Here is a 24,603-nt window from a genome sequence, read left to right as displayed (position 1 = left end):
ATCATGGATTTTAATCTTGATCTCACTGTTGAGCTAATTAGAAGATTAATTGGCCTTTCCTTTTGTTCTCTCAGGTTTTGCACTCATACTCTGTTGGTGCTGTTGTACAACCTTGCTTTGTTTTCCGCAAAGCTCTGATTTTAAGAACAAACCAACAAAGCCACACACACTGAAGTGCACTGCATGGGAGGCCCGACCGTCTTGGCAGGCAGGCTCAGTCCATCTGAACGGCCGGTCTTTTATGAGATTACATGAAAGCGCGGGAAATAACGACAAGCGTTTGATCATCTGAAACCAAGCTGATTTACTGCTGAACCCAACACCTCAGCTTAGACCTGGCAGAACATCACCTACGCCTGCCAGAGAGGAAGATGAGAGCGAAATATGGCCCTAACCACGTCTCGTTCACTTTCCCGTGGTTTACTACCATGGCTTCAGGTAAAGGTTTGGTGCCAGGCCTTTTGGGTCTGTCTAACCACACTGCTTTATCTTTACTGGGAGGAACTAATGAGCTAATGCAGAGGAAATCTTTAACCTGTATCAGACGTCCACGTAAAACAGAAAGGAATGAGCAGCATTCTTGTCAAAATAGAAACGTCTGTTGTTTATTTCAAGGCATTATGTCACTGAGCTGCACTCTACTTTTGATGCATCTGAGTGCTGTGGAGCCATTTCCGATGTTTTTGTTCATGGAAGTCTTTCAATTATTTGAGATGCAGTCAGAAAAATGAGGCCGTAAAGAAGCACCTGGCTCATTCTCAGCTCCAGTTTTTACTGCTGACACACAGCAAATGTTGTATTCTTGTGTTTCTGCACTCAACCAACACCTTTTCATCCCAGATCGTCAAACACAGACGCTTTCAAAAGTCTCTCAGCGTCTGAAAACAACACAAAAGGCACCCTTTAGCATTGGCGCACCAGGCTTTCAACCAACTCCAGTGTAAATCCCTCCATCCATTAGGCTTTTGCTCAGTGGGAAGAACTCAAGTGATGTCAGTATATAAATAGAGGACACTTGGAGGGTGTATCCCCCTGCGAAGGTGAATTCAGCAAAATCCGATGTTAAGAAAAGGGGGGGGGGGGGGGACATTTTTCATTTTGTTGAATGGATCTGCCCCAAAATAAAATTCATCCTTGGCACATGCTACACTCCCCACCACTGTCGGTGAAAATCAGCTTCATAGTAATCCTGCTAACAGAGAAACAATCAGACAAACGGCGCCAAAAACTTCCTTGGCGGGGATGATGATAAAGTTTGCAACTTCAAATTTCCCAGTGGATTTTATGCATTTTTGCCTTCTCGACTAGTCAAAAAGATTGACTTTAGATGAGCAACACTTGGCTGAGAAGTACGAGACACCACAGTATTCAATCGTTTGTTTTACAAGAGACAAAACATTGAACAAAAGGAAGAAATAGGGTAAAGAATGTATTTGCTTCAAAGGTCTTACTGTAAGTGCAATTTTCAAATGGGCTGGGTTGCCACCGTTCTGTAATTAAGTTCTTCACATTGGGTTTGTCTGGAATTAAAAGGACTATTGCCACTTTTCAACATGCATGTTTTATATGACTGTGTTTGTCTGTGGTAAAGGATGAAAGGGAGATGGCTTCCCCTGTGTCTTCAAAAAGTCATTGGAAAGTAGAAGAGGAAATGTCTTGTGCCGCTCCTCGTCTTAAACCAGTCAGCTGAGGTGGTTTTATTTTTACTGTGTGCCTGATATTGTTTTCTGTCCATAAACTCTGTCCAGATGATCCTAACAACACCCAAATGATGTCTGTCTGTCCTAAGACATGTTTGTCTCAACATGGGAAAGCATATTGTAAGTGACATTTCATCAAAAAAATTGCAATGGAAGTTATTTATCAAATTGTATCCTGCATCTATGCAAGCGTAGACTCTATCCATTCTAGTATTTTCTACAGCGATCATCTGAGAACTTCTCCCTCAGGTCTGTGAAGCTTGTATTCAGTTTGTGCAGCGCAATGTCCTTTGCTCAGGAGGAAAACGCAATGACATTCTTTTTAAAGTATCTTACAAAGTGAAAATCTGATGACAGTAGTTGAGACTAGTGGACTGTAAAGCATTATCTGTGGTTCCGTGGTTTCTTCCTCAAAGTACAGCTCCAGGGCAGCTCTCAGAGTTCAATCACAACCCCTGCTCTGCTTCCAAGAACACTCTTGAAATGACAATGATACACTGACGTCAGATGCGGTGTTTTGCTATAAAAAAAAAAAAAGGGCAGAAAAATAACAATGATACAATAAGACATGACTGGCTGATTTTTCCTGGAAGCTCTCATTCATTGCCAATGAATTGAGGCTTCTTTGCTTTCTTAAGGTTTTTTTTTTTTTTTTTTGGGTGTGTGAGCCAGACATTATGTCTTCCCTGGAGAAGGATAGTCTGCAACATTCTTCAAAGGCACTTAAGATGTATAATTAATAACAGAAATCAGTCATTTGAAATTACAGAAGAGGACACCCAGGTCTCTTTGAATCCGTCAAACCTCTGTGGATGACTTGTGGTCTTTTAATTAACCGGGATTAAGGAATTGGGTGGGGTCCGTCTGCCCTATACCCACCTCCTACCACAAGCACCTCCACCCAACACCCTTGACTGAGAAGAGGGGGGAAATTTATTCTTGTGGTACAAAAACATTCTTCTTATCTGACCCCAAGCTGAAGCCCTCATGACGATGCGGATTTGATCCTATTGGAAAATGTCTCCTCAATCGGTGAAAACCACCACTAACAGCTCTCATTAGCATCCTGCAGGCTTGACGAGGCATGTTCTCGTCTATCTATCGCTGGATGTCAGTCACAGTCTGTAGAAGAACCCATAAGCCTCAACCAGAGTCTGTGGCGGTGTCTGTTAACTTCATGTGGTGCGGCCATTCACATATCCCTCTTCTCTTGTCTGACCCTGGCGCCCATGGTTCGTATGTCAGGCAGCACATCAGCAATCACATGCTTGTCTAAGCTCTGCCAGCTTTGTTTATGGCTCTTGCTAGGAGCTACAGCAGCCAGAGGTCTGTCAGTGAGACAAGACCTAAATATAGACCCGCCTTGTCATTATCAGGATCATTTGAGGCTAAAGCTTTTGTTTGCTTGAAGCTGCTTTTCCCATTATGTGATAAACCAGCAAGCAATAACGAACAGAATGTGATGAGGATATCTAATTTTAGTGTAGGGTTAAATATTTCTAGCACATGAGAGGAACCCCACCCTAAACAATGTTTGTTCTTCCTGTACCTGCTGTGCAATGGGGGTCTTGTTGAACAGCTGAGCACATGGCCGGTCTTGTCTCTACTCTTTGTGGGTGGTCCCATGGGGGGCTATTATTGGGATAACCTTTTGATTACAACTCATAATGACTACCTTAAGAGAGGATTAATAGTCATTTACGCTTGTGTGTGAATGGACTGATCTCGCGTGGATCTGTCCTACTGTCACAGTCATCGAGACGCACTGTTCTTGTTTTTTAAAATGTTGTTTTGCTTATAAAATGTGGTTATCTGGCACTATACATATGCTGCACCTAAAGCCCCTGACACATTGGGCCAATGGTAAGCCCTTGTCTTCGTGCTGTGTCCCACATTTTGGCACTTGTGTGTTGCTTCTGTGGCCCTCATTGAGAGGCTGGTCAGCTGCGGCCGATCAGTGCAGAATATGGAAAAATGAAAGAGCAAAGCAGCATACGAATTCCATCAAGAAGAAACACCCAAGATGTTTTCCAGCTTTATTTCACCTGATCACTCCTGACAGCACTAGAACAATTAGTAATGTTTTATAATAGATATTCTCAGTTACAAGGAGCTTTATTACGAAAGAAAAATGTCTTGTTTTTGTCCAAGGTTGACTGGTTTCCCTTTTTGAATGCAGACTGCTGCCACCTGTTGGTATAGAGAATTATTGGACCATCAGCCAATAAGGTGTGTTTAAGAGCAGATTACTGTTACAACTTAAAGTGCAGACAATAGTTTTATCTTCAAGACCTTCGACATGCGCCCCTGTGTGCTGCTCGTGATGTGCTGTTGAACAGGTGCGCTTTTCCTGTCACGGAGGAATTTTGTTTTCATGGAGGGTGCAATCCCTGGGGGATCTTGGATGCAAGGATGCTTATCCTCCATTTTCAATTGCCTCTGCGCTGTCCCTTTTGGTTTCTGTGCCCATACAGGGACAATGCATAAGCTTCCTCTATTTCCATGTGACCTCATCTGTGTTTGATTTTTGCCTACTTAAAATTGGCCACGGGGTTAACATTGAGTCCTTTGATCAGCCCTGCCAGGAATTGGACTTGTTTATCTTGTTTATCTGATGATGGCCCCCTAATGGGGGGCATACATTTGGCAGGGCATGCCTTGATGTGGGCCTTGATAGCTGCAGGACACTAAGGAGAGAGGACTCTTGTAATGGTCGGAGGTAAAGGAAAGACGATTGCAGATGTGGCCTGAAGGTATCTATGACTTGTCTCTTTCAGCCTCTTTCCTCTAACACTTATCTGACCCAATACAGATAGGCCTTCATCAACAAGTAAAATACAAACACGTCTTTTTCTTCTCATTTCAACCCGAGCAGCTCATTTCTTAAACTCTCTGAGACTGACAGTTATTAATCCACATGCTGACTGCTGTTCAAGGCAGTCTATAAGTGCAGGAAATGGCACGTAATCATCAAGCTTCTTCAATGAGGCACTGCCCTGTTCCCCTGTTCGTACACTTGATGATGGAGATGTGAGGAAACGGTACGGGGATAGACAGCCAGGCCCCATCTCATCACTTGCCTGGCTCGACCTCAGCCCTCTGAAATGAAAGCTTTCCTCTCCTGCGCTGCAGCTGGACTCCAGGGAGCCGGCAGAGGGCCTGTTTATTTGTGCAACAATGTAATCAGGGGGTCTGTCGTTACAGGACCTAGCCTTTGCACCTTCTCTCTCCACCAGCCCATCCTTTCTTCTATTCCCATCAGCTCCCCTCCCCTTCATTTCCCATCTCTCTTTCACCACCCTCAATCTTTTTCTTTGAGCCTCATCATTATCCAAATCCTTTCGCTGACCCTCGTTGACCTTCGGATTTGTTTGATGTGGTCCTGGCAAGGACAGAGATGAAATAAAGTTGAAAGTTTATTGTTTAAAGGGGAGATTTCCATGATTAGGGTTTTGGAAATAAACTTTCCATCGCTTTACCTTGAGAATTCAGAGGCCCGAGAGTGTGTGTTTCGATGAGACAGCAGGAGAGAGAAGTATCCTATCAGGATGCCCATTGATGCTGGTCAGCACATGCACACTTTCTCCTGTTTCAATCAAAGGGATGTGTAGTGCGGTAACATGCTAATAATTTAGTCTGTTATGTTGTGGTTTAAATCATGAGATTCCTTCACTTAAAAGCCAAGCGTAAGTAAACAAGCTCACACATGTGGCCACAATATTGCTATTTCTCCGTCCAGAGATGTTTTCTCAGCGGGAAAAGGGGGTGTTATCCATCCTTTTCATTCAGTATTTCCCACTGATGTACGACAGAACCCACGAGAACGCTGAAGTCGAAAAGATATTTAAGTGGGAAAAAAGTGATGATGCTTGTGTTTTCCAAAGACAACACTAGCGGTTTTACATCCCATTCTGTATTATTTCATTTACTTTGTGAATTGAGAAATATTGCCCAATAAATTCTGGCACATTTGAATTAATTCTTTTTCAATATTATACATGTGAACATATTTATTTTGCTGATCCTGCTCTCTTAATCAGAATGAGCTCCAAATCCCTTGCAAATCTGGAATGCTTCTTATTTTCCTGTCTGTCTTCAGAGACAGACAGGCGGGTTCGTTTGGGCTGGTCCGCCTTCAGAACAACAGCATCTCTAGTCTGCGCTCGCTGCTCCGCGCAGAAGAAACATCTTGTTTTTCAACTGGTGGTTTTCTGAAGCCACAATGTTTGATGTGGGCTTCCCTTAATCACACAACATGCTCTCTAAACATGAACTACATTCATCCTCGCTCTGTGACTTCTGGACTCTTCCCCTCCACTTTATCATGTTTGTTGAGTTATTGTGCAACAGTGTAGTGGGACAAGAGGAAGACAGTGGCCTTGATCTCAATGAAGTGATTTTGATCTGGCCAATCCAGCAATTAGGCTACTGAGGGAAGAGTGAACCTCTAATCCTGGATGGGACACATGTGTTCTTTGTAGTCCTAATGTCTCTCTTCCTCCACATCACTATCTGATGGGATACAGAGTAAGTATTAAACCAATGCCTCAGATGGAAGCCTACCATTACGATGGAGATGCTCTGCTCTTTGAGGCTGAAGACTTTTAATTATATGCTGCGGGCCCAATGTAGTTTTGCTGCCTCCATCTTGCTGAATAGAGGGTTTACTCAGCGCTGGCTGGAGACCTGGTGCCAGGCTCTGGAGTCAGTGTGTCACTGCTGGGTACTTTGTGGGTACCAGACAAGGCATGCCGCCATGCCGAGCATGACTTAACAGGACTCCCATGTGGGGCAGAGATGAAAGGCTTTTATCTCCCCGTACACCCAGCCCCCCCCCACCCCCCCCACCCCCCGTCCCCTTCCCCTTAGAGCTTTGACTGGCAGGGCAGTAGGTGGAGGATAGCGCTAGAATAACCAGACTGGTTGTTAACATATCGGCCCTTGTTGAAGCTTCAAGGGCATCCAATGAGATCAAAGTAAAGCATTCAGTCCAAAAGCGTGACATTGTCTTGCGCAACAATCCATCAACCCTCCAATTCAGCTGTCACTGAATGAGGAAGTTGTCATGAACGGCAATGGAAGCCTTTCACTGTCCCCTAATGGGCTTTGATGATCCAGCACAAAGAAAGCAGCATAATGGTCTCATACAAAGTCTAATGTCGTTTTTTTGTCATTTGTTTATTGTTGTCATTAAACCCAGAGTGACCCAAACCACACCTTTGTGTATTCAGTAAATGATGATGAATGTCTGACAAACGAGGGGTGTGTCTTTCTTTCTTTCTTTCTTGCTTGCTTTCTTCACCATTTCTTTATTTCCTCCTGTACACAGTAGCTCTTTTTCCTCCCCCAGGGGTGCTCTTGTGAATATCTCTCATACCCTCTGCTGGGACTTCTTTATTTTTCAGTTTTGTTTTGTTTTTCGGGGCACTCTGCATTTACACCCAGCAGTCCTTTGATGTTGTTGCCTGGGTGCTGGTGGACAAAAGAGCTTCCATCAGCTGGACTTAAGGATGGGGTGGTGGGGGGTTAGGAGGGGGCAAAAAGGAGAAAGGGATGAATAAAGAATCAAAGTAAGTGGAATGGGGCTTGGAGGCGGAGGACTCCATGTGAAACTGTGAACCATGTACCCCTTTTAAATATGGGCCAGGAGTTCACAGTTGTCATTACTTTTCTTTTTTTGGCTTGGTGTGTGACATGTCATTGTCTCTGTATGTCTATTTGTGGTCATGCTTGTCCATGCCTTTTTTCCACTGTACATTCTCATTCTTGAAGTCAACCAAAAGATCCACATTTTACCCTTTGCAGTCAGGTGACGTTAAAGACCGCCAGTAAAGTTTTCCTCACGTCAGCGCTGGGATCTCTGTTTTTTGGTGTCACGCTGCTCCGTGGCACCTTGCTCCGTGGCACTGTGGTTGTCCTCTGCTTTCTGCCCGCCTAGCCATGCACAGCAAGGGCTTCTGATGCCACTGCAGCCCCTCACCCTCCCACAGTGGGGGAGAGACAGTTTGTGCTCCTTCAGCCCATCAAATCCCCGCAGGACCACTCTGGTCCACTGGAGGTGAATTCAAGGAGCAGCCTTTGGTGGTGCCGACACAGCAGCCCTCTTTCACTGAGGGCCTCATTAAACCTGACAACATCCCCTCAGCCTGGGCTTTATTGTTCAGCCAGCTTAATGCTAAATGGCAATTAAAGGCATCACCAAGGTGCAGGTATTAATGCCTTTGAGGAGCACAAATGCTTTGCAAGATAAAAATGACAGTTAAACAGTAATTGAAAGTTTTCTTTGTCACTGATGGATAGATACACATTGTGTAATCTAGGTCACCCTGCCCAATCTTCATTCAGAAGGGCAATGTGCAAAGGACAGGCGTGAAACTATTAAGGAATGTTTTCATTTTTTCTCAGTCTCTTAATGTTGCATGCAAGGTAAATTGGTCAAACAGATAAGCTTCATTGGCGTGTTACTTTCTGCTAAACCTGAAGGTTAGCATTGCCATTGGTTTCCTTGACCAAAAGTCAGAGGGATTGTTGCTGAAACAAAAAATGGCAAGCAAAAGTTTATGGTTCTCACACACTTAGTCGAGCAACGTGATATGCTCTAGTAAACACAACTTTTATGATTCTTGAAGTTTACGTGCAGCTGCTACAACGGCAAAGCTAATGTTATGCTATGAACAAGCTACAGTGTCGCTACAAGAAGCTTCACGTGTCAGTGTTTTTTGCATGTGATGATGTTTAAGCTCCTTAAAAATCTCTAAATGAGACTAAAAGTCTCATTCGGTCAGTTTTGGGGTTTTTTAGCAAGCGTCCTTATAAAAAAACAAAACAAATAAAAGCTTCAAAATTCCCACCTGATATTTACTGATGTATTTTAAACTGCTGAACAAAATGTTAAAATATCTTAAGCTGGTGTGAAGCACTGACCTTATCTCAGGATTTTACACCAAAAATCCCTCTGACTTTGAGACAGGGGAAACAAACTCTGAACAAAGCTTATTTTGGGGTTTGAGGACCCATTCGTATGTGTCTCTGTAGTAATCTGATCAAAACATGGCGTCTAACTCAGCGTATTTATGTATACCATAATCAGAGGGTATTTAGATCCTATACCTGCCAGCGTAGCTCCACTATGCATTAATCATTGGTGTACATCCCCCCTTTTTATTTATTTGCATGTGTGCACTCACGACACAAGCGGAGGGTAAAGAGCATGGTCTCCACATGCTGGTGGGGCTCTGCTATGTAAACAGCCAAACTCGGGTCGGCAAATGGCTTCAACTGGGAATGGTCATAGCACAGATGAATGAAAACTGTGTAAACAGTCTGTGAACCATCAATATGTACTTCAGCGAGGTGGAGGGATGCAACTGTACCATCTGTCCCAGCGGTTCCATTGGAAAGTGATTAGACCTTATTTATAGGCAGCACAGGAAACAGCCCCACAGCTTATCTCAGCGTAGACAGGTTTGACACAGCTGCTTTGTGAGGACAATAAGAGATTTCAAGGAAAGACAAGGCTCTGACTGCGTGCTCAGTATTTGGTAGCCATTTAGCCGTGTTGTCAAAGCGTACTCCTCTGTGAGTCCCGTCCAGGAGATTTTATCGCCAGTTTTTGATTCGGAGAAGGTGCAGAAATTGAAGACAGTTTTCTAAGATTTCCCTCCCTCTCTCTAGACTTCAAACACACACTGAAATAACAAAAGGAAGTCTGGCAATCAAACATAGCTATGTTTGTGTATCTCTATCATAACCACATTTTGAGGTTTTTACATTTCAAAAATCATGTCTGTGGCCATATAAGATAGACTTAAGTAGTTTACTCAGCTGCAGATGAACAAGCTCCTCTTCCCCTCTTAACGTCAGAGGTGCAGAGAAGATTAAATTTACTCTGTTGGCTGTGTTTTTACATTGTTGCTGAGCATCTGACCTTCCTTTTTGATATTTCTTCTACTTAGAAAGGTGAAAGAGGGAGACGTGGCTGGCGTTCAGTAAATACAAGGTTTCATAATCTCAAAAGCACAGCGCATGTCCTATCCTGCCCTTTCTTCATCTGGGTCATCAATGCAACACCCTGGGATACCCTTGCATCAAATAACCTGTGTGCAACTTTTCCCATGAGCTCAGAATGATGAAAACGTACCTGCAGTTGAGTTCAAATTATCTCTGTTTTAGAATTTCGAGAGATTTTTCGGTTCCACAGCCCAACAGTTGAAAGATAATGCTATCTCATCTCATTGTGATTAGGGCTGATTGATTGTTCGAAACTTTATCAAAATCACAATCAGTGAAGTGCAACTTCAAGGGGGTGCAATATTTATTAAAGGCAAAGTGTGTGTGAAAATTCCAGTCGGGATTAAGTATTGGAGGATTTCTCTAGGCTTGAGAAGACATATTTTGTAGAGATCCCCACAAAAATCACACTATTATCATTTCAGTATTTGTTTCTATTGAAATGTGAATAATGACACAAGAACAATACCATTTTATTCCTTGAATCACATCGCAGTTGCAATATCAGTCAAAATAATTGCCATCTGTTTGGAATCAACATCAGTGGTGATGGTATTAGAAGCGCATTGATTGGTACATGTGTAAAAAAAAAAACCTGGGCTGACAAACATGTCTTCTGTGATTTAGCATGTTTACAACTGAGTGAGGCCAGGGGTGCTTGGTACTCCCTGGTCAGGCAGAAACGTATGAAGGGATATGGAGAACCCCAAGAAGAACCCCAGATGCTGCACAGATGATCAGCCTATTAAGTATGAATATGCAGGGCCGGCACATGCACTTCTGCTGCTCTTAGCAAAAAAAAAAAAAAAAAAAAAAAAATCCCCCTCAACACACTGTGCGCCATTCACATAAATCAAAAACCAGCAACAACACAGTAGTGCCAGTGTGGCACAGACACAACAGTGCCAAGGTGTCAAAAGTACTACATTGCGCAATACACAGACATTGTAGGATTGCTGACATACGGAAAAGGCCTGTGTAATAAGTCAAATAATCGAGTTCCATTTTTTTTTTTTTTACAGCAGTTAGTTGAGGAAAGCATGTACAGCTCACCTTTTACAGGTATTAATTCGGGTGTCTGTGCCAGCTGTCTGATTCTGCCACCCTCATTTGCAGTTTCTACTTGAGCCCAAAAAGTAAGTGGTTACCACACAAATTTCTCTTTTCACCGCCCTTGGCACTCGAGGCAGTTGACTGGTTCGCCGATACAGGTGTGCTGACCCTGCAAATATGGTATTAATATTGGTGGATATGATTTGGAATTGATACCATCTACAAAATTCCTGGTACTGAGCCATCCCAAATACAAAAATTGTAAGCCCTTTTTTTTAGATGTTTAATTATTGGTCGCTCTGGCCCATCAATCAGATAGAAAGTAAATATAGCAGACATGTACTTGTCTTGCTTAACAAATGAATTAGCATATCTATTTCACTGCTAAAACGTCCACATATAAGAAGGTGAGCACCCCTCAATGTTGTGTCTCCTAAATGCAGTTTCTTGTGTAGTTGATACAGTTCATGTCATTGACCATGAAGGCTTTCTTTATTGAAAAAGTCTCAGTCTAAGAAAGAAAACAGACCAAGCAGTGTACCTTAGAGGCCATAATCAGAAACACATTTTTTTCACTCCGATTGCTGAAATGCATTTTAGATTTATTTGATGTTCAGGGCAGCGCGTGGTTAGATAAAACAATATTGTTACTCTGAAACACTTTACTGTTTACACTGAATGCCACACGAAAGACTTTCTCAATTGTAAGTCAATGCAGTCCTCACTCCCACTTTTCTCCACAGCTCAGTGACCTGGGTTCCTGTGCCAGGGGTGGCAGCTCCCCAGTGCTGTGTGGGAGGGAAGTGGAAGCAGTCCCGAGGGACACCTGGCCTTTTCTCTTTGGGTGCTCAGACATGTCACGGCTGCGCCCCTTGACAGAGTCAGGATGCAGGATATTGCTCTCCCATTGATGTGCATCCTGAAGTCTCTTAAGTCTGTTTAGTGTATCAATGCAACATTGACCAGCACCACTGGGGTATCATGCGGCTGTCGACAGTCTTATTTCCAGTCGGTCGGTCACTCTGATGCTCTTAATTGTGTCATTTATTTCCCTGTATCAGAGTGATTTAGGGCAGGGCGACCAACACAAGACTATTCTGTAGGATAAAGTCACCACATTGGGGTTAAAACATTTTAAAAAAGAGAGGTGGACAAGAAGAACAAGAGACTGTTTTGCCAACATCACTTTAGCAGACACCATAAAAGCATGTGTTGTGGAAGTCAGATTCAAGCATCTCTCTTTTCCTAGTCTGCTACATCACTCTCTTTCCCTCTCTCTATGTCTGTGTCAGGGGGTTTGATTTTTGTTTCATCATAGGTTGAGCGATTGACTGGTTTTAGAACATGCCAGTGCTTTGTTTGAGGTACAGTGAAGCACGAGAGGCTTCTTTGAAGGCGTTTAAAATTTATTGTTGTTTTTCCAGGAGATCTTTTTTTTTTCTTAATATAAATTACAGCTCATTGTAAGTGGATTTGCTCCTTTGCTGTTTTTGGATAGACATTATATGTCTGGGATCCAGTATTACAGATTCAGATGAACGATTGATACCTGCCTTCAAAGGTCAGTCTCCAATCTTCTTATATTCTAATATGATTGTTAGAAATTCTCGCTGAGATCAATAATCACTCCATTTAAATTGCAGACCACATACTCATTCATGTTGTGCGCCGACTGCCCCGTGCAGCAGTAATCATACATCACCAAAGATCCAGCTGTTTGATGTGAAACTGTGCGTTAACTCCATCCTCCGCTTGCTTTTCCAGGCCAGCTTGTTTCCAGCAGCTCTGGTTTATTTCCAGTCTGATGTCAAGACAGGTTGGTAAATCACCTCCCCTGGTCGTCCTTTTTTTCATGCCAGAAAAGCCGAAAGTGCCTGAATTGCTTCTCTTCTCATTTCTTTTGCTCTCGAAGAGAAAAAGAGACACCTTGCAGTGGGGCAACCTGCTGTTTCTCCTGTTGACCCAGGAGTTTCACCTCCCCTCCAGCATTTCTTGGGCTGCGTGACTCATGTGGAGAAACAGGTGCACCTTCAAAGTCAGACAGTGAACAGAAGCATTTGTGCGATTTGTGTTTTGAAATGAAACATTTGCGTCAAAGATAGAATAAATTATGAAGGAGAGGGCTTAAAATCTCTAAGGTAGCGGGGATAGCCTGTAGGGTTTTTTCAATATATATCACTGTCTAATAAATTATGATGGTGGACTTAGATCCTACATATTTCAAGCTGAATTTTTTTTACATTAAAGGACAGAGGAAAAAAACCTGATCCGACTATCACGTTTACAAAGTCCTGTATCACATTATCAAGGCAGCGTATCGGTTTGCCATACATACACATCCATTAAAAATCCATTTTTCTTGTTTCTGTGGGAAAAATCTTGCCTACAGCAATGCTAGCTGCTCCATGAAGCTGTACTATTAGTATTTAGAGATGGAATTCACTGAAATGAATTCTGAGGTAATCAGAATGTCCAGGGTCTACTAAATGTTAACTTTAAATGTACCAAGAGAATTGTCACTTAAAATCCCTAATAATAATGTTACCAAAGTAGAAAAAAGGTTACCAGAGTCACAGGATTCTACAGAGCTTCCCTGGTATCAGGTGAGAAAACTAAGCGACGTACACAAATACGTGTTCACGGAGATGTTGGAGATGTTACTTGCTATTTATTGTTTTGTGTGTGTGTGGTCACGGAATTGCAGTTGGTTAATTGTCAAATAAAATGTCATGACAGTAATAATGAACGCAATCTAAATCTGGGTAATGTGGATTTATGATAAGGAGGCTGTTCTTGTCTGACAAAGTAGTGCTGACATAATTGTGGACTTGGGGACAAATCCATGCGTGTGGTTTGCAAATCTGTTGGCAAGATTTGTAAAACGAGAGTGGAGATTTGCACGTCCCTCTTGTTTTCTCACCTGATACCACAGGGGCTCTGTAGGATTCCGTATCTGGGAACCTTAACCTGACAACTTAACATACATCACACAGGGCAGGAGGATGTAGTGCGGCTGTCTGGTTCCTCTGGAGACTCTTGTCATTCAGCGAGATCCAGAACCGCTAATTATTCCTGTTGAATATGTTGGAGCATGAAAAATTCAAGTATAACTCAAGGCATTTACCAAAGGCTGCACAATTAATGAAAACTGCAGTAGGGCACAGTATTTTTTAAAGGTTAATTGTGCATCAAAAAAAAAAATACCATAATCGAATTGAATGAGAATAATGCTGTAAAAATTAATACACCCTCTACGATAGCAAACAATAATGCAGTAACCATATAATCACAATTAGATACTGTGTCAAAACAGTACAGCTGTACATTTAACTATGACTCTCTGTACCAAACTTTGTGTCTATCTTCTCAGTAGATGTTGAAACATATCTCAGAAATAGTTGACCTGCAAGCAGAAAGGTGGAGGACCCACCAAAGTCTGTCAGAAACATAAAATCTGCTTATAATAGACATGTCTTATAAAATACTTGTATGTTTGAATGTGTGTTGAGAGCCCTGGTTCAGCTCCCTCAGTCCAGTGTGATCAAGTACAAGCGGAGCGATATGATCTGTACCTGTACTGGAGGGTGAGGCAATCCCTTTGAACCTGTAAGACGAGGGATTACCCTTCAGGTTTGCACAACACAGCAGACAGGAAGCTGTTAAAGACATGGACCAACACTGCATCGTGAACTCTGATCTTTCCATCCTGACCTCTCCTTCAATCTGACATGAGCCCTTGTCTACATGAAAGCTGTCCTGTTCACTCACCAGGGCTAATTTAGAGTTCCGGTGCCCCCCCCCCCCCCCCCCCCCCAAACCACTGTGAGGACAGACAGTCAACATGTTGGCCCCTGGGCTTGTGAAGGGAACTTTAGACTGGTTTGTTTGACCCAGTGGAAAGACAGGGAACATGCAACTGTGAACTGTTCTTAATGGTAAGTTTGCTGCAGTTTTGCATTGAAAAAATGAGGCTCTCGTTGGTCTAATTTACTTTCGTGAGATCCCGTTAAAATCAAATTTCCTCAATATGCTTGGTGTGATTGCAGCTAATATTAGCCCGACCACCAAGGGCTTCACATGTCTGCTGATGAAGTCCTTTAACAAGTCTAACAAAGGCTAACTTCACACTGTGCCACCTGCCACCAGCTAAAGAGATTTCGGTCATTACTTGCTCCTTTTCAAATATCACCAAACATCGGCCACTTTCATCGTACCTAGTGTGTGACCTTCTGGTTCACAGCTTCTCTAAGCGTGACTGACAGAACCAGTGAGGGTCAGCGCTGCAGTATTTTTATATCACCGCTTTTGATTGGACCTAAAAATAGAGTGCTCTGCTGACCTCCGGTTCGGTTGGGTTACATTTGAAACACACTCCTTTTGACGTCACCTCAACTGAACTGCTTTATTTTCAGACCCTCCCCAAATTAATTGAACAGTCTTGTGTAGTTGTGCGGTGTTATGTAAGGGGATTACTCTGTTTTTATTGCCTATGCCCTGGCCATGTAGGCCACCACACAGAGGAGGGAGGTGCAGACAGAGTAGAAGGGATTTGGGGTGGAAGAGGAAGGTAATGTAGTTAAGGTAGCAGCACAAGGCTCCAGAAATAACCCAGCTCCAGGCCTAATTGTACATCTCTCTTGCTCCCCTTTCCCTCTTCAGCTGCATGCCAAGGTCTTTGACCTTATCATCCACCTCACTGGTTCCGGAAGAATCCTTTCCGCCCCCTATAGCTACCAAAGCCCCAGCCAATACAGAGAGCACAGCAGCAGACCATCTCCAGCCTCCGACTAACAGCCAAGCGCCACAACTAGTTAGGAGTGATCCCAGCAGAGCGCCCAAGTGTCTCAAACTGCCAGGTATGTTCTAATCATCCCCGGCATGGGCCCCGTGGCTCCTTAACAAAGCTTAGCCTGAGGACCCTAGGCCCCTCAGAGAGGCCCGGGGCCTCCAGGAAACCCGCATGTCACAGCAGTATACAGTCAACAGGGATGCTGCCTCTCTATTTGCATTCTCTCCACACGCAAACTTTTCCCCGGAAAGCATGCGCATCAAGCGCCTGTGTTTGTAACATTTCATGTGTGTGTGAGTTGCGTGTGGAGCATCTGAGAGGAATGCGCTCGCTCTGTGTCCCCTGCAGCATTCCTTCATGGTTGTGCCCATGAGGGGGCTACAAGGGCCTCTCGTCTCCTGAGCACTAATGCTTCTCAGCCCCGGATCAAGCACATCCATGCACACAAACATCCAACAACAGATGCACACCATCACATATTTATCATATCAGCGCTCACGAGCATGTGAAAATGATGAGGGCGAAATAATGCTCGTGACACCTGTAGCTTCTTTGTTGGAAATTATTTGCTGATTTTGCATGAGTCACAAGTTGTAAACTGCTCATTTGGCAGTAAATATGTGTATTATATACCTCTATTATATAGTTGAGGTTGATACAATGAATTGGCGTGACTTTTCCATGAAACGTCACACGTGAAAAATAAACCAGGAAATCCACATCAAAGTTTAATCCACTGAAATAATGACAATCGACATGGTTTGATACAACATAAACATGTAATTTATTAAATCAATACCAAGCTCCTCTCAGGGGCTGTAAACTGAAATACCTACTCACTGCTATTACAATTTCCCTTGACTTTTCCACACCTTTTATTTAAGGCCTGGAAATTGTTGTTTACTGAATCCAAGATTATTTTTTATTGAGTTTTTCATGAGCATCAACTAAATATTTGCTTGCATATTACAATTTGTTCAAAAAGAAAAAGGGAAAAAATGTTTTAAGAACACTATTTTGGTCAAAGTGAACTGTTTGATGTAGTTCATATATGATTTCTCTTGCTTGGATGTTTTTAAAGATGGCCAGGAAACTGGGAGGTGACAGGTTTTAGCCTATTGTGATGAATTATCATGGATGGGACCAGTAGTTGGAGCCTGAGAAGAAAAGACAGCAAGCTGGATTGCTGTCTTAGTAACAAATACAAACTTGTAAGAGGTGGTTCAAAATCTGACAAGCGCTTCAGGAAGAGTAAACCTACTGAGAACAGGTTTCCCTGAACTCAAAAACTGACAGCAAATAATTTTATACGTATGTTGTTGTTTTTTTTTTAAATCAAATTTGGAGAAACTAACTGTCAGTGGAGGATTACACTTTGTCATCCACGCTGATAAAAAGGTTTCCAAGTCAAAACTGACTCCTAGTCCGACGAAAAGCTAAAGAAGTCACTGGAATTGTTTTATTTAAAAAAAAAAAAAAAAAATCTGCATCAATGGCTACAATCTGGGCCTTATTCCATCTGCTGCACTGTCCACAGTGCAGCCAGAAGACTGGAGACAGATCATTCTCTCGTCTCCTGGGAAAAGCTTCTCACTTCGGAGCTTCTCCAAAAAGCGTCTGGACTGGCTGTCGACACTCCCTGCCTTTAATGTATGATCAAGAAAAGCTTTAACTCATTACTCTCTTCAACGCCCCTCCCCATTCTTGTCCTAACTGCTTTCGTATGTTTAATAATACTGCCTTCAGATGTAATTTGTTCCACTAAGATGCATAAGGAGAAAAGTTGTACAGTAGTGCACTACTTCACCAGTACAGACCTTCCAACCACTCATACTGTTGAAATGAAAGAAAGAAAAAAAAAAAAAGAAGAGAGAAATCCAAGTGAAATGTTTTTATTACATCTGCAAAAATTGATAGTTGGAAAACATCAGTTCTTATAAACCTCAGAAAAATGACATGTCTTCTGTGGGCACACTGGAGGTAAAATGACTCCCAAAGTTTAAATATTGTTCCTTTTTAACAAGATCATTTGACTCCGTATCAGGGAACACAAATGAAGGAGTCTGTTAAATGGCGTGGATGCTAAGTGGCAGTTCTACAGCATGCAATATTAACCCCAACCAGGGGTTCTCAATCTGGGGGTTGGGACCCCTAAAGGAGACACAAGATCATTTCTTTCTTCTCAAAAATGGTGAGTACATTCTGGCACGTGCAGCAGAGATACAATTTGAAGTGATTTACAAACAAACTGTAACCCTTCCATTTCAATGCTCATTCACGGTGGCACTAAGCTACAAGTGTTATTGTTTGCTTTTAGTTCAAATTAAAGTGCTGGTGAATAGTTGAGCATACCACTAGATTCAGATGATGTGAATTATACCGGATGATGAGTTTCAGAGTTCGGTAACCATCATTTTTGGACAGTTTTGCCGTTGTTAGCAAGTCAGTCACTATCAGCTTCGAGGTAAACACACATGAACGAGGTACAAATTCACAGATCCGCACCTGATGGTGAGCCTAAATCCAGAGCTCTTCCTTTCTTGAATATTAATTCTAATGTTAATTACTATCATGAGGCTGTACGAGAGCCACTCCACACTGAGAGCAACAAAAACAAAATAAAACAAAAACCCCAAAAGCGTTAAATGTCACTGTATTCTAGAGACATTACCTTGAATAGCATGTATGGATCGGTCACGTTTCATGTTATGGCAGTCTCATATTCCAGCTCTGGACTCTGGACCGGTACGTGGAGGAGCTCTATTATTATGGTTTCCCATCTGGGCATGAAGTCAGCAGCTGATTCCATATCCCATCTCCAGCCAGAGGGCAAGACTCACTGTTATCAAGTCAGAAATTACAAATTGTTTACATGACAAAAACAACAATTTGAAAGCTCTTCGGCCCTCTTGGCATCATTTCAGGAAACACACCCCCCTCCTGAGGGCCTGCTGTGGAAGTGACTCCTGGGAATCACAAATCCAGCCCTACTATAAAGGTGCTGGGTCAAATTCCAGGTGGTGTGTCCTTGAGCACCTATCAGAGCCTGGACTTTGACTTCACCCCAAGTTGCTTCCAGATGTATTCAAGTACTGTTTGTAAGTGTAGTGAGTCACCCAAGAGCCACACAAATAAATAGTGTGAGGTGTTGTACAGCTATGCTGACTCATAATGAAGACATGTTGGTCAAATACACCACTGGTGGAAAACCATTACAGGCACTAGGGTTTGAAAACCCGACATTACAGCCTCCCTGTCAGTCCCAGCTTCCCCCTCTGCTGCGATGAAAGGAGCAAAGGCACCTCTACTACTCGCCTCTTTTATTTATTTACCTTCAGAATTACACCCTGCTCTTCTTGGACCATGTTCCAATGTGTTTTGTTATGTTTCCTTTCAAACAGAATATCTACGCGTGTGGTCTCTGGCCGTGTTTGGCTAACACATGCACACATTCGTGCACGCACACTCCCATTCAACTTTCCCCCTGTGCCAGAGGTCCCCTTTGCCCTTCCCTCCACCTCTAACTAAACATCGCAGGACAGCAAAAGGGAACTTCAAAGTGGCCGGAGGGGGTACTTCTTTTTTTCCTGGCACTTGTCATCATCTAAGGGACTGGCTGCTCCCCTTATTACTCTAATTGCTTCCAACTGCTCCAGGAGGCTTTGATGAAGGGCGCCACGGAGCATGCTGGAAGCACCTGTTGTTGCACAGAGGAGCACAGGTGGGCCCTATTGGCGGTGGCATGGAAGCTGCTTTCTACTTCACAAAGAAGACAACAGAAAATAAAATCAGAAGAAGACAATCTTTATGTGATGTCAGATTTGAGTGATTGTGGAATTGAAGTCATCTGTAATACAAATGTCGAAAACACAAAAGCTCGTAAGGTTGGCCGCATGGATGGTGGCTTATTCATGAAGCACTCTGGCTCCATCTTGTGGTGTCATCGTGTTAGAAGTCCAGCAGCTGCAAAGAAATGGTGAGAAACAGAGAGGTTAACCTGATTCAATCATGGAGAGAGAGAGAGAGGCCTGGAGCAGCCATTGAGACTGAGAAAATAAATAAAATCAGATACAACTTTTTCATTCTGTTTAATTTGTGGCATCAAGATATAAACTGGTTATTTTGAGACCAATAAACATACATGTAACGTGATTTATGTTGTGCAAATTAGTTAGTTTAGGATCTTGCAGCTTGGATGGAACGTTGAATGTTTATTGGTCTGATGTGTCTGGGGTGAGACCGAGACAGCAAATACAGAGAGAAGGTCCTGTGTCCTGGACTGGTGTATTTTTCGACTTCTTTCTTCGGATGTATCTTATACTTTACCACTGCAAAAAAGGATGTGTTCTTCAACATCCGGGATTGAAAAAGGCGCCTGATTACAGAAGCTGTTAAGCTTAAGTCACACGGTGGGAAAACAGCTCAAGCCACAAAACTGTCAAAACCTTAAAAACATATACCTCCACCGAGGAGGTTGATCGGTTTGATTTGTGTTTTTCTGTCTGTCAGCAGAATAATGCTGAAATCACCATACCGATTCTCACTGGGCTTGGGGGAGAACTGTCAGGTGGTCAAGGGAAAACTCATCTAACAGACCCTGGGGGCTACGTACCAGTTGAGGTAGGATCTTTTCAAAGTGTTCGATGTCTACTTGGTCACAGTCCTCAGATTCAGCTTGTTTCAGGGACCGCACAGCTGCTTCTGCAAATGACGTTTGCGCATCATCAAAATGAACTGATTTATCCAGCTTGACAGGAAGAATAGCGGTCACGTCTGCTTACCCTGGACAAATATTTTAAGCATTTCCGCCATGAGCTGCACAGCATCACCGCTTACTGAAACAAAGAGATCATTTGGAGATACCAAAAAAAATAAATCACTACAGCTTTAATTAAGGTACTTTTGTCAAGGGAATATTCTCCAGCTCACGTCTGGTTTTGTCCTCCTTTAAGAAGCTGGATAAGAGTTTGCTTATTGTGTCCTAAGGAAGAAGAAAAGAGCACATTAAAGTTTTTTTTTTCACCAGGAAGAAAAATCGTTTGAAAATGGCTCCATAAAACATAACTTTATGATGAAGGTGTTATGTGTTTGCTTGATTTTAATTAGTAGATATCTGACAATTTTCGTGTAGCTTGTTTTGACCGAATTGTGGCAGGACTAGCTCCTGATACGGGACGTGTTAATTACATTGACAAACCGGGCGGATGCCCTAGGTACCAAACTACATATGACAAAGCGTCAATTTAAAGGATTTTTGATTTTTAGCACTAGCTCCAGTCGTGACAGCCTCAACATGAGAACAGAAGTGGACATTTTCAACTCTTAAAAACCATTCGGCTTACATATTATCGTCGTTCATCGATTACATTTACAGTTTAAATGTCTGACAACCCCTTGACGGAGTCAGGGTGAGCGACTTCGATATGATGGAGAGGCTGACGCTATACTTGCTTTTATGTCAACACGAAGAAAATAAAAGTGTGAACCAATACCAGGGTGAAACCGCTTTGCTCTTACCCTGTTAAATCCAATTTCTGCTTCCTTCTCCGCCATGTTTCTGACGCTGCCAGAGAAACTTGGCGCTCTGCGTTGGTATTGGTCCTAGGTCTGTGACGTCAGACGTATTGCCGCCCAATTACTATGAAACGTAAAAATAAATGAAATAAAACAAAATCATGTGCTATATTTGTAGGATTCACACATTCTGGTAAACATTCACCAATCATATTTTAATTAAAAAGGACCATGAAATAAATACTTCATAACCAAGTAGCTGATTCATCTAATCAAAGATTAACTGGGGACATTTACGTGTTTATTTCTTAAGCGTAGTCAAAAACTTCTATGCCATCTGCACAAATAGAAAAAGTGGCAGTATTAAAGATGAATGTCACCCTCTCGATATAGAAAATAGGTGTTTGTGTGCTTCATTTTATGGTTATTTTAGTTCTGATTTCTACAAATCAATTTATTTTCAAGGTTAAGGTACTCCAGAAAATAAGACACTTTTAAAATTACGTTTTATTTTAGATTTTTTTCATAATGTTAGACACATGGACAAAACAATTCAGATTTATTATATAAGACTGAACAAAACAGGGATCTGAAAGATCATGCAGCCGATTTAGGAGAGTTTCAGTAAAGAAGACAACAAGAAGACTAAGACGACTAATATCAACTTGCAGTTTTACATTATTTATTCATCCATCTCATCATCTAACCATTGAGCATCCTCCAGTATGTAACCCAGACCCATTGAGCGGCGTGGTCGAGGCATGGCAATGACTGTGGCGAGCTCATCGTCGGAGTCGTTGTTCAACTGAAAGATAGATTTTTGACATTATGGGATCCAAACAAAGGCTGTACACTTTTAACCAAAATCAATAGAGAGATAAATACTGGGGTTTTGTTGTTGTTGTTGTTGTTGTTGTTGTTTTTAACTGACCTTTGGGCTAACAACTCGTTTCACCGCTACTTCAGTGCCTCCGATAAAGTGAGGACCAGCCCAGTCCGCCCTGTCTGCTTCATCTTCAGAGGAAAACCTCACATAGGCTAAGACCTTTTTATTCCTGGAGTTGGAGCTCCTGTGAATCTATAATCCAATTTATACAACAAATGGTTTGATTTGTTGATGATATCTCCTAAATACTGCCACAGAAACGCACAAAAAACACTTTTTTTTTTCTTTTTAGATTTTACCTTACATGAAGTGATGTTTCCCCATTCTTTGAAGTAAGCCTGTATGTATCCCTCATTTAAATAAGGGTTCAGATCTTTTAGAATCAAACCATGGTCCTTAAAAGAGAACAAAAAGGTTAATTGCATATTGTAGTCATTTAAACCGCAAAGACTGAATAAAGTAGTTTTTTTTTTTCAAGAAGACATTTTTTCCAATGTTAGATTGGGTCACTGCTCACCAGTTCATAATACTCAGCCAAACCGGTCATGTGTTTTTTGGGGAGGCTGATGTACACTCTTTTCTTAGGCGCTGTCTTCTCCTCCATGTTATCCTACAAAAGGAGGAAGATTTATTAAAAATTAACATTATAACATAAGAGCATCATTTAAAAATACACAGACTTATTTTACTACTCAAAATTAAGAAGACGATGACCTAATTTTATGTGAAGAATGCTGTTTACTCACCAGAGGTCATTTATGCTCATCAACCTGTGTTCCCAAATGACTCAAAGCAGAGATTCTGAGGAGGGGGTCTTTATAGTGTCTCTCAAGAAAATCTCCTCCTACTTAATAACATTTTACGCTTGACTTCAAGGTTGCAGGACTGGGCAAAGAGTTACCCAACTTGTTGTGCAGATAACAGTGACTTTGTGTCCAAACAATGTCCCTAAGGGGACAAAAAATTACCACAGTGTGTAATTCTGAATGAAAAGTGGTGTGTATGAGTAAGAGCTCATGGTTTTTTTTAAAGTGCAGCTGTCTGGTTTGCGTCCCGCCTCTCAGCCAAATCACTGGTTTGTTTACTAATGTGATTTGTCTCGGTGACGTGACATTCCGGTGATGCACCAATAGAGGGCACTCATGCACAATTAACTCTCATGTCACTGTTTAGCTTCTGATATCTGGGATGTCTTGTCCTCCGTTGGAATTCCAAAACAGCTCTTTACCACTCTCACAAAATACTGATATTAATGTGGTCAGTGCATTAATTAAAAAAAAGATAATATTGACTCTGACAGCAGCTAGCAGGAGCTTAACACTGAAAACAACTAATTCTTGCCAATCATCCATCCGTTTTCTTCTGCTTATTCTGTTAAGGGTCACTTGGGGGCTGGATCCTATCCCAGCAGCTTTCAGGTGAGAGGCGGGGTTCACCCTGGACAGGTCACCAGTCCATCACAGGACCAACACATAGAGACAGACAACCATTCACACTCACAGTCACACCTACGGTCAATTTAGAGTATCAATTAGCCTCGTCCCCTCTTGATGTCTTTGGACTGTGGGAGGAAGCTGGAGTACCAGAGAGAACCCACACAGGAACAGGGAGAACATGGAGACTCACACAGAAAGATCCTGTGCTGGAGCTGGGACTCAAACCTGGAACCTTCTTGCTGTGAGGCGACAGTGCAAGATAGAGGGACTTGTTTTTAAAGCAATAAGATAAAAAAAATGTGTAAACCAAAATAAATATACATCAAAATATCCCATTTAGATTTGTTTGCTTGGCATAAATAAAATAAGACCTAGAAAGCCACAAGTGGCTGTAAGAGGGGGCTCACATCCACGCTCCTCTGGGATGTGTCGCAGCTTGGCAGATTGCGCTGATGGTGAAAACCAACAAGGCTCGGGTTTCACAGAAAGGAGCAGAGTAACAGGTGGTGGTGCAGTGGTCAGCACTGTTGCCTCACAGCGCGAAGGTTCTGGGTTTGAGCCTGGGAACGGGATCTTCCTGTGTGGAGTTTGCATGTTCTCCCTGTGCCTGTGTGGGTTCTCTCTGGGTGTCTTGGAGACATTATTTAAAGAGCAATTCCTGGAAATGGCTAAAAATAGAAATTTAAAAAAAAAAAGGCAGACTTCCTGTTTGGTTGACTTTTTCATGAAGGTCTTGTTATGTTCCTACCAAATTTTGTGCATGTGCGTCAAACACTGAGAACTACTAAAAATTTTCCCAGGGGGCGCTGTGCAGTCGTTGTAGCGCAAGCGTAGGCCAGACCTGTAAGAAATGGAATATGACGTAGTTCCACTCATGTCCTCATTGTATCTGCGATGAGCTGGTGCCTCTGCAGACGCCTGACAGTTAAGCAACAATCTATTCTGGGGATGAAACTGAAGCAAGAATGTTGATGTTGACGTTCAAAGAAGACACAGCGATCGCAACCCTACCTGCTGCACCGACCGTCCTCATGTGAAGTCACAGAATCCTCCGCAGGAAGCAGCAGACCAAACGGCTCAGATTACATTTGAATGAGCCGAATTAGACCAAAACAAATGCTTGTTTGTTTTTAAAGGCAATTTTTAACCATGTTAAATGAAACTTCCCTAAATTTGAACGTGCTCCTTCTCGAGCCCTGCTACGTACACCTCTCC

The 24,603-nt window shown here is 42.5% G+C and overlaps 4 protein-coding genes across 10 annotated transcripts in view; 2 read left to right on the top strand and 2 right to left on the bottom strand.

Annotated features, from left to right (window-relative positions):
• Window positions 1–11,626, top strand: part of LOC147245068 (uncharacterized) — a 47,302-nt gene extending 35,676 nt beyond the window's left edge. For 4 of the 5 annotated variants that reach the window (XR_015110113.1, XR_015110112.1, XR_015110111.1 and 1 more), the window contains one exon: window positions 75–1,799. Coding sequence is in view for 1 of the 5 variants with exons in the window: in XM_086185456.1 (XP_086041582.1) it covers window positions 75–138 (64 nt within the window). In the remaining 4 variants the exon portion in view is untranslated. Of the gene's footprint in view, window positions 1–74; window positions 1,800–11,506 lie in introns of those variants that run through there. The other variant, XR_015110110.1, reaches the window with a different exon arrangement.
• LOC147245067 (uncharacterized) lies at window positions 1,800–20,172 on the top strand. 2 transcript variants are annotated; one of them, XM_086185457.1, is made up of 5 exons: window positions 1,800–1,820; window positions 12,528–12,579; window positions 12,676–12,785; window positions 15,423–15,619; window positions 20,062–20,172. In XM_086185457.1, exons 1-4 carry the CDS (start codon window positions 1,806–1,808, stop codon window positions 15,552–15,554), a joined length of 309 nt encoding a protein of 102 aa, XP_086041583.1. In that variant the 5' UTR covers window positions 1,800–1,805; the 3' UTR covers window positions 15,555–15,619; window positions 20,062–20,172. The 2 variants fall into 2 exon arrangements, with proteins under 2 accessions (XP_086041583.1, XP_086041584.1); XM_086185458.1 differs by having other exon boundaries at window positions 20,065–20,168.
• On the bottom strand, window positions 16,754–21,162 carry cenpx (centromere protein X). Of its 2 annotated transcripts, none has more exons than XM_086185460.1 (5): window positions 21,070–21,162; window positions 20,482–20,533; window positions 20,334–20,387; window positions 20,165–20,253; window positions 16,754–19,249 (listed from the first exon to the last, which is right to left on the bottom strand). In XM_086185460.1, exons 1-5 carry the CDS (start codon window positions 21,103–21,105, stop codon window positions 19,181–19,183), a joined length of 300 nt encoding a protein of 99 aa, XP_086041586.1. In that variant the 5' UTR covers window positions 21,106–21,162; the 3' UTR covers window positions 16,754–19,180. The 2 variants fall into 2 exon arrangements, with proteins under 2 accessions (XP_086041586.1, XP_086041585.1); XM_086185459.1 differs by lacking the exon at window positions 16,754–19,249 and adding an exon at window positions 19,336–19,515.
• A 451-nt stretch (window positions 21,163–21,613) lies between these two features.
• On the bottom strand, window positions 21,614–22,894 carry LOC147245065 (heterogeneous nuclear ribonucleoprotein A1-like 3). Its single transcript, XM_086185547.1, has 5 exons — window positions 22,699–22,894; window positions 22,470–22,562; window positions 22,252–22,347; window positions 21,998–22,144; window positions 21,614–21,871 (listed from the first exon to the last, which is right to left on the bottom strand). Exons 2-5 carry the CDS (start codon window positions 22,554–22,556, stop codon window positions 21,749–21,751), a joined length of 453 nt encoding a protein of 150 aa, XP_086041673.1. The 5' UTR covers window positions 22,557–22,562; window positions 22,699–22,894; the 3' UTR covers window positions 21,614–21,748.
• Between the last annotated feature and the right edge of the window lie 1,709 nt (window positions 22,895–24,603).

Source organism: Aulostomus chinensis, chromosome 18, assembly GCF_037954235.1.
Source record: "Aulostomus chinensis isolate RoL2024-O1b breed Wild chromosome 18, RoL_Achi_v1.0, whole genome shotgun sequence".
Classification (NCBI taxonomy): Eukaryota; Metazoa; Chordata; class Actinopteri; order Syngnathiformes; family Aulostomidae; genus Aulostomus; species Aulostomus chinensis.
The sequence above is the reverse complement of the archived record's forward strand: the minus strand, read 5'-3'. Positions and strand labels throughout refer to the sequence as shown.

Coding starts and splice junctions, on each gene's coding strand:
- LOC147245067 (XM_086185457.1), top strand. Junction 12,580..12,675: donor CCAGTCTGATGTCAAGACAG/GTTGGTAAATCA, acceptor TTGCTCTCGAAG/AGAAAAAGAGACACCTTGCA. Junction 12,786..15,422: donor TGACTCATGTGGAGAAACAG/GTGCACCTTCAA, acceptor TTCCCTCTTCAG/CTGCATGCCAAGGTCTTTGA.
- cenpx (XM_086185460.1), bottom strand. CDS start 21,105: ATGGCGGAGAAGGAAGCAGAAATTGGATTTAACAGG. Junction 20,388..20,481: donor AAAGGAGGACAAAACCAGAC/GTGAGCTGGAGA, acceptor TCTTTGTTTCAG/TAAGCGGTGATGCTGTGCAG. Junction 20,254..20,333: donor GCTTAAAATATTTGTCCAGG/GTAAGCAGACGT, acceptor CGTCATTTGCAG/AAGCAGCTGTGCGGTCCCTG.
- LOC147245065 (XM_086185547.1), bottom strand. CDS start 22,556: ATGGAGGAGAAGACAGCGCCTAAGAAAAGAGTGTACATCAGCCTCCCC. Junction 22,348..22,469: donor TGGCTGAGTATTATGAACTG/GTGAGCAGTGAC, acceptor TTCTCTTTTAAG/GACCATGGTTTGATTCTAAA. Junction 22,145..22,251: donor GAAACATCACTTCATGTAAG/GTAAAATCTAAA, acceptor ATTGGATTATAG/ATTCACAGGAGCTCCAACTC.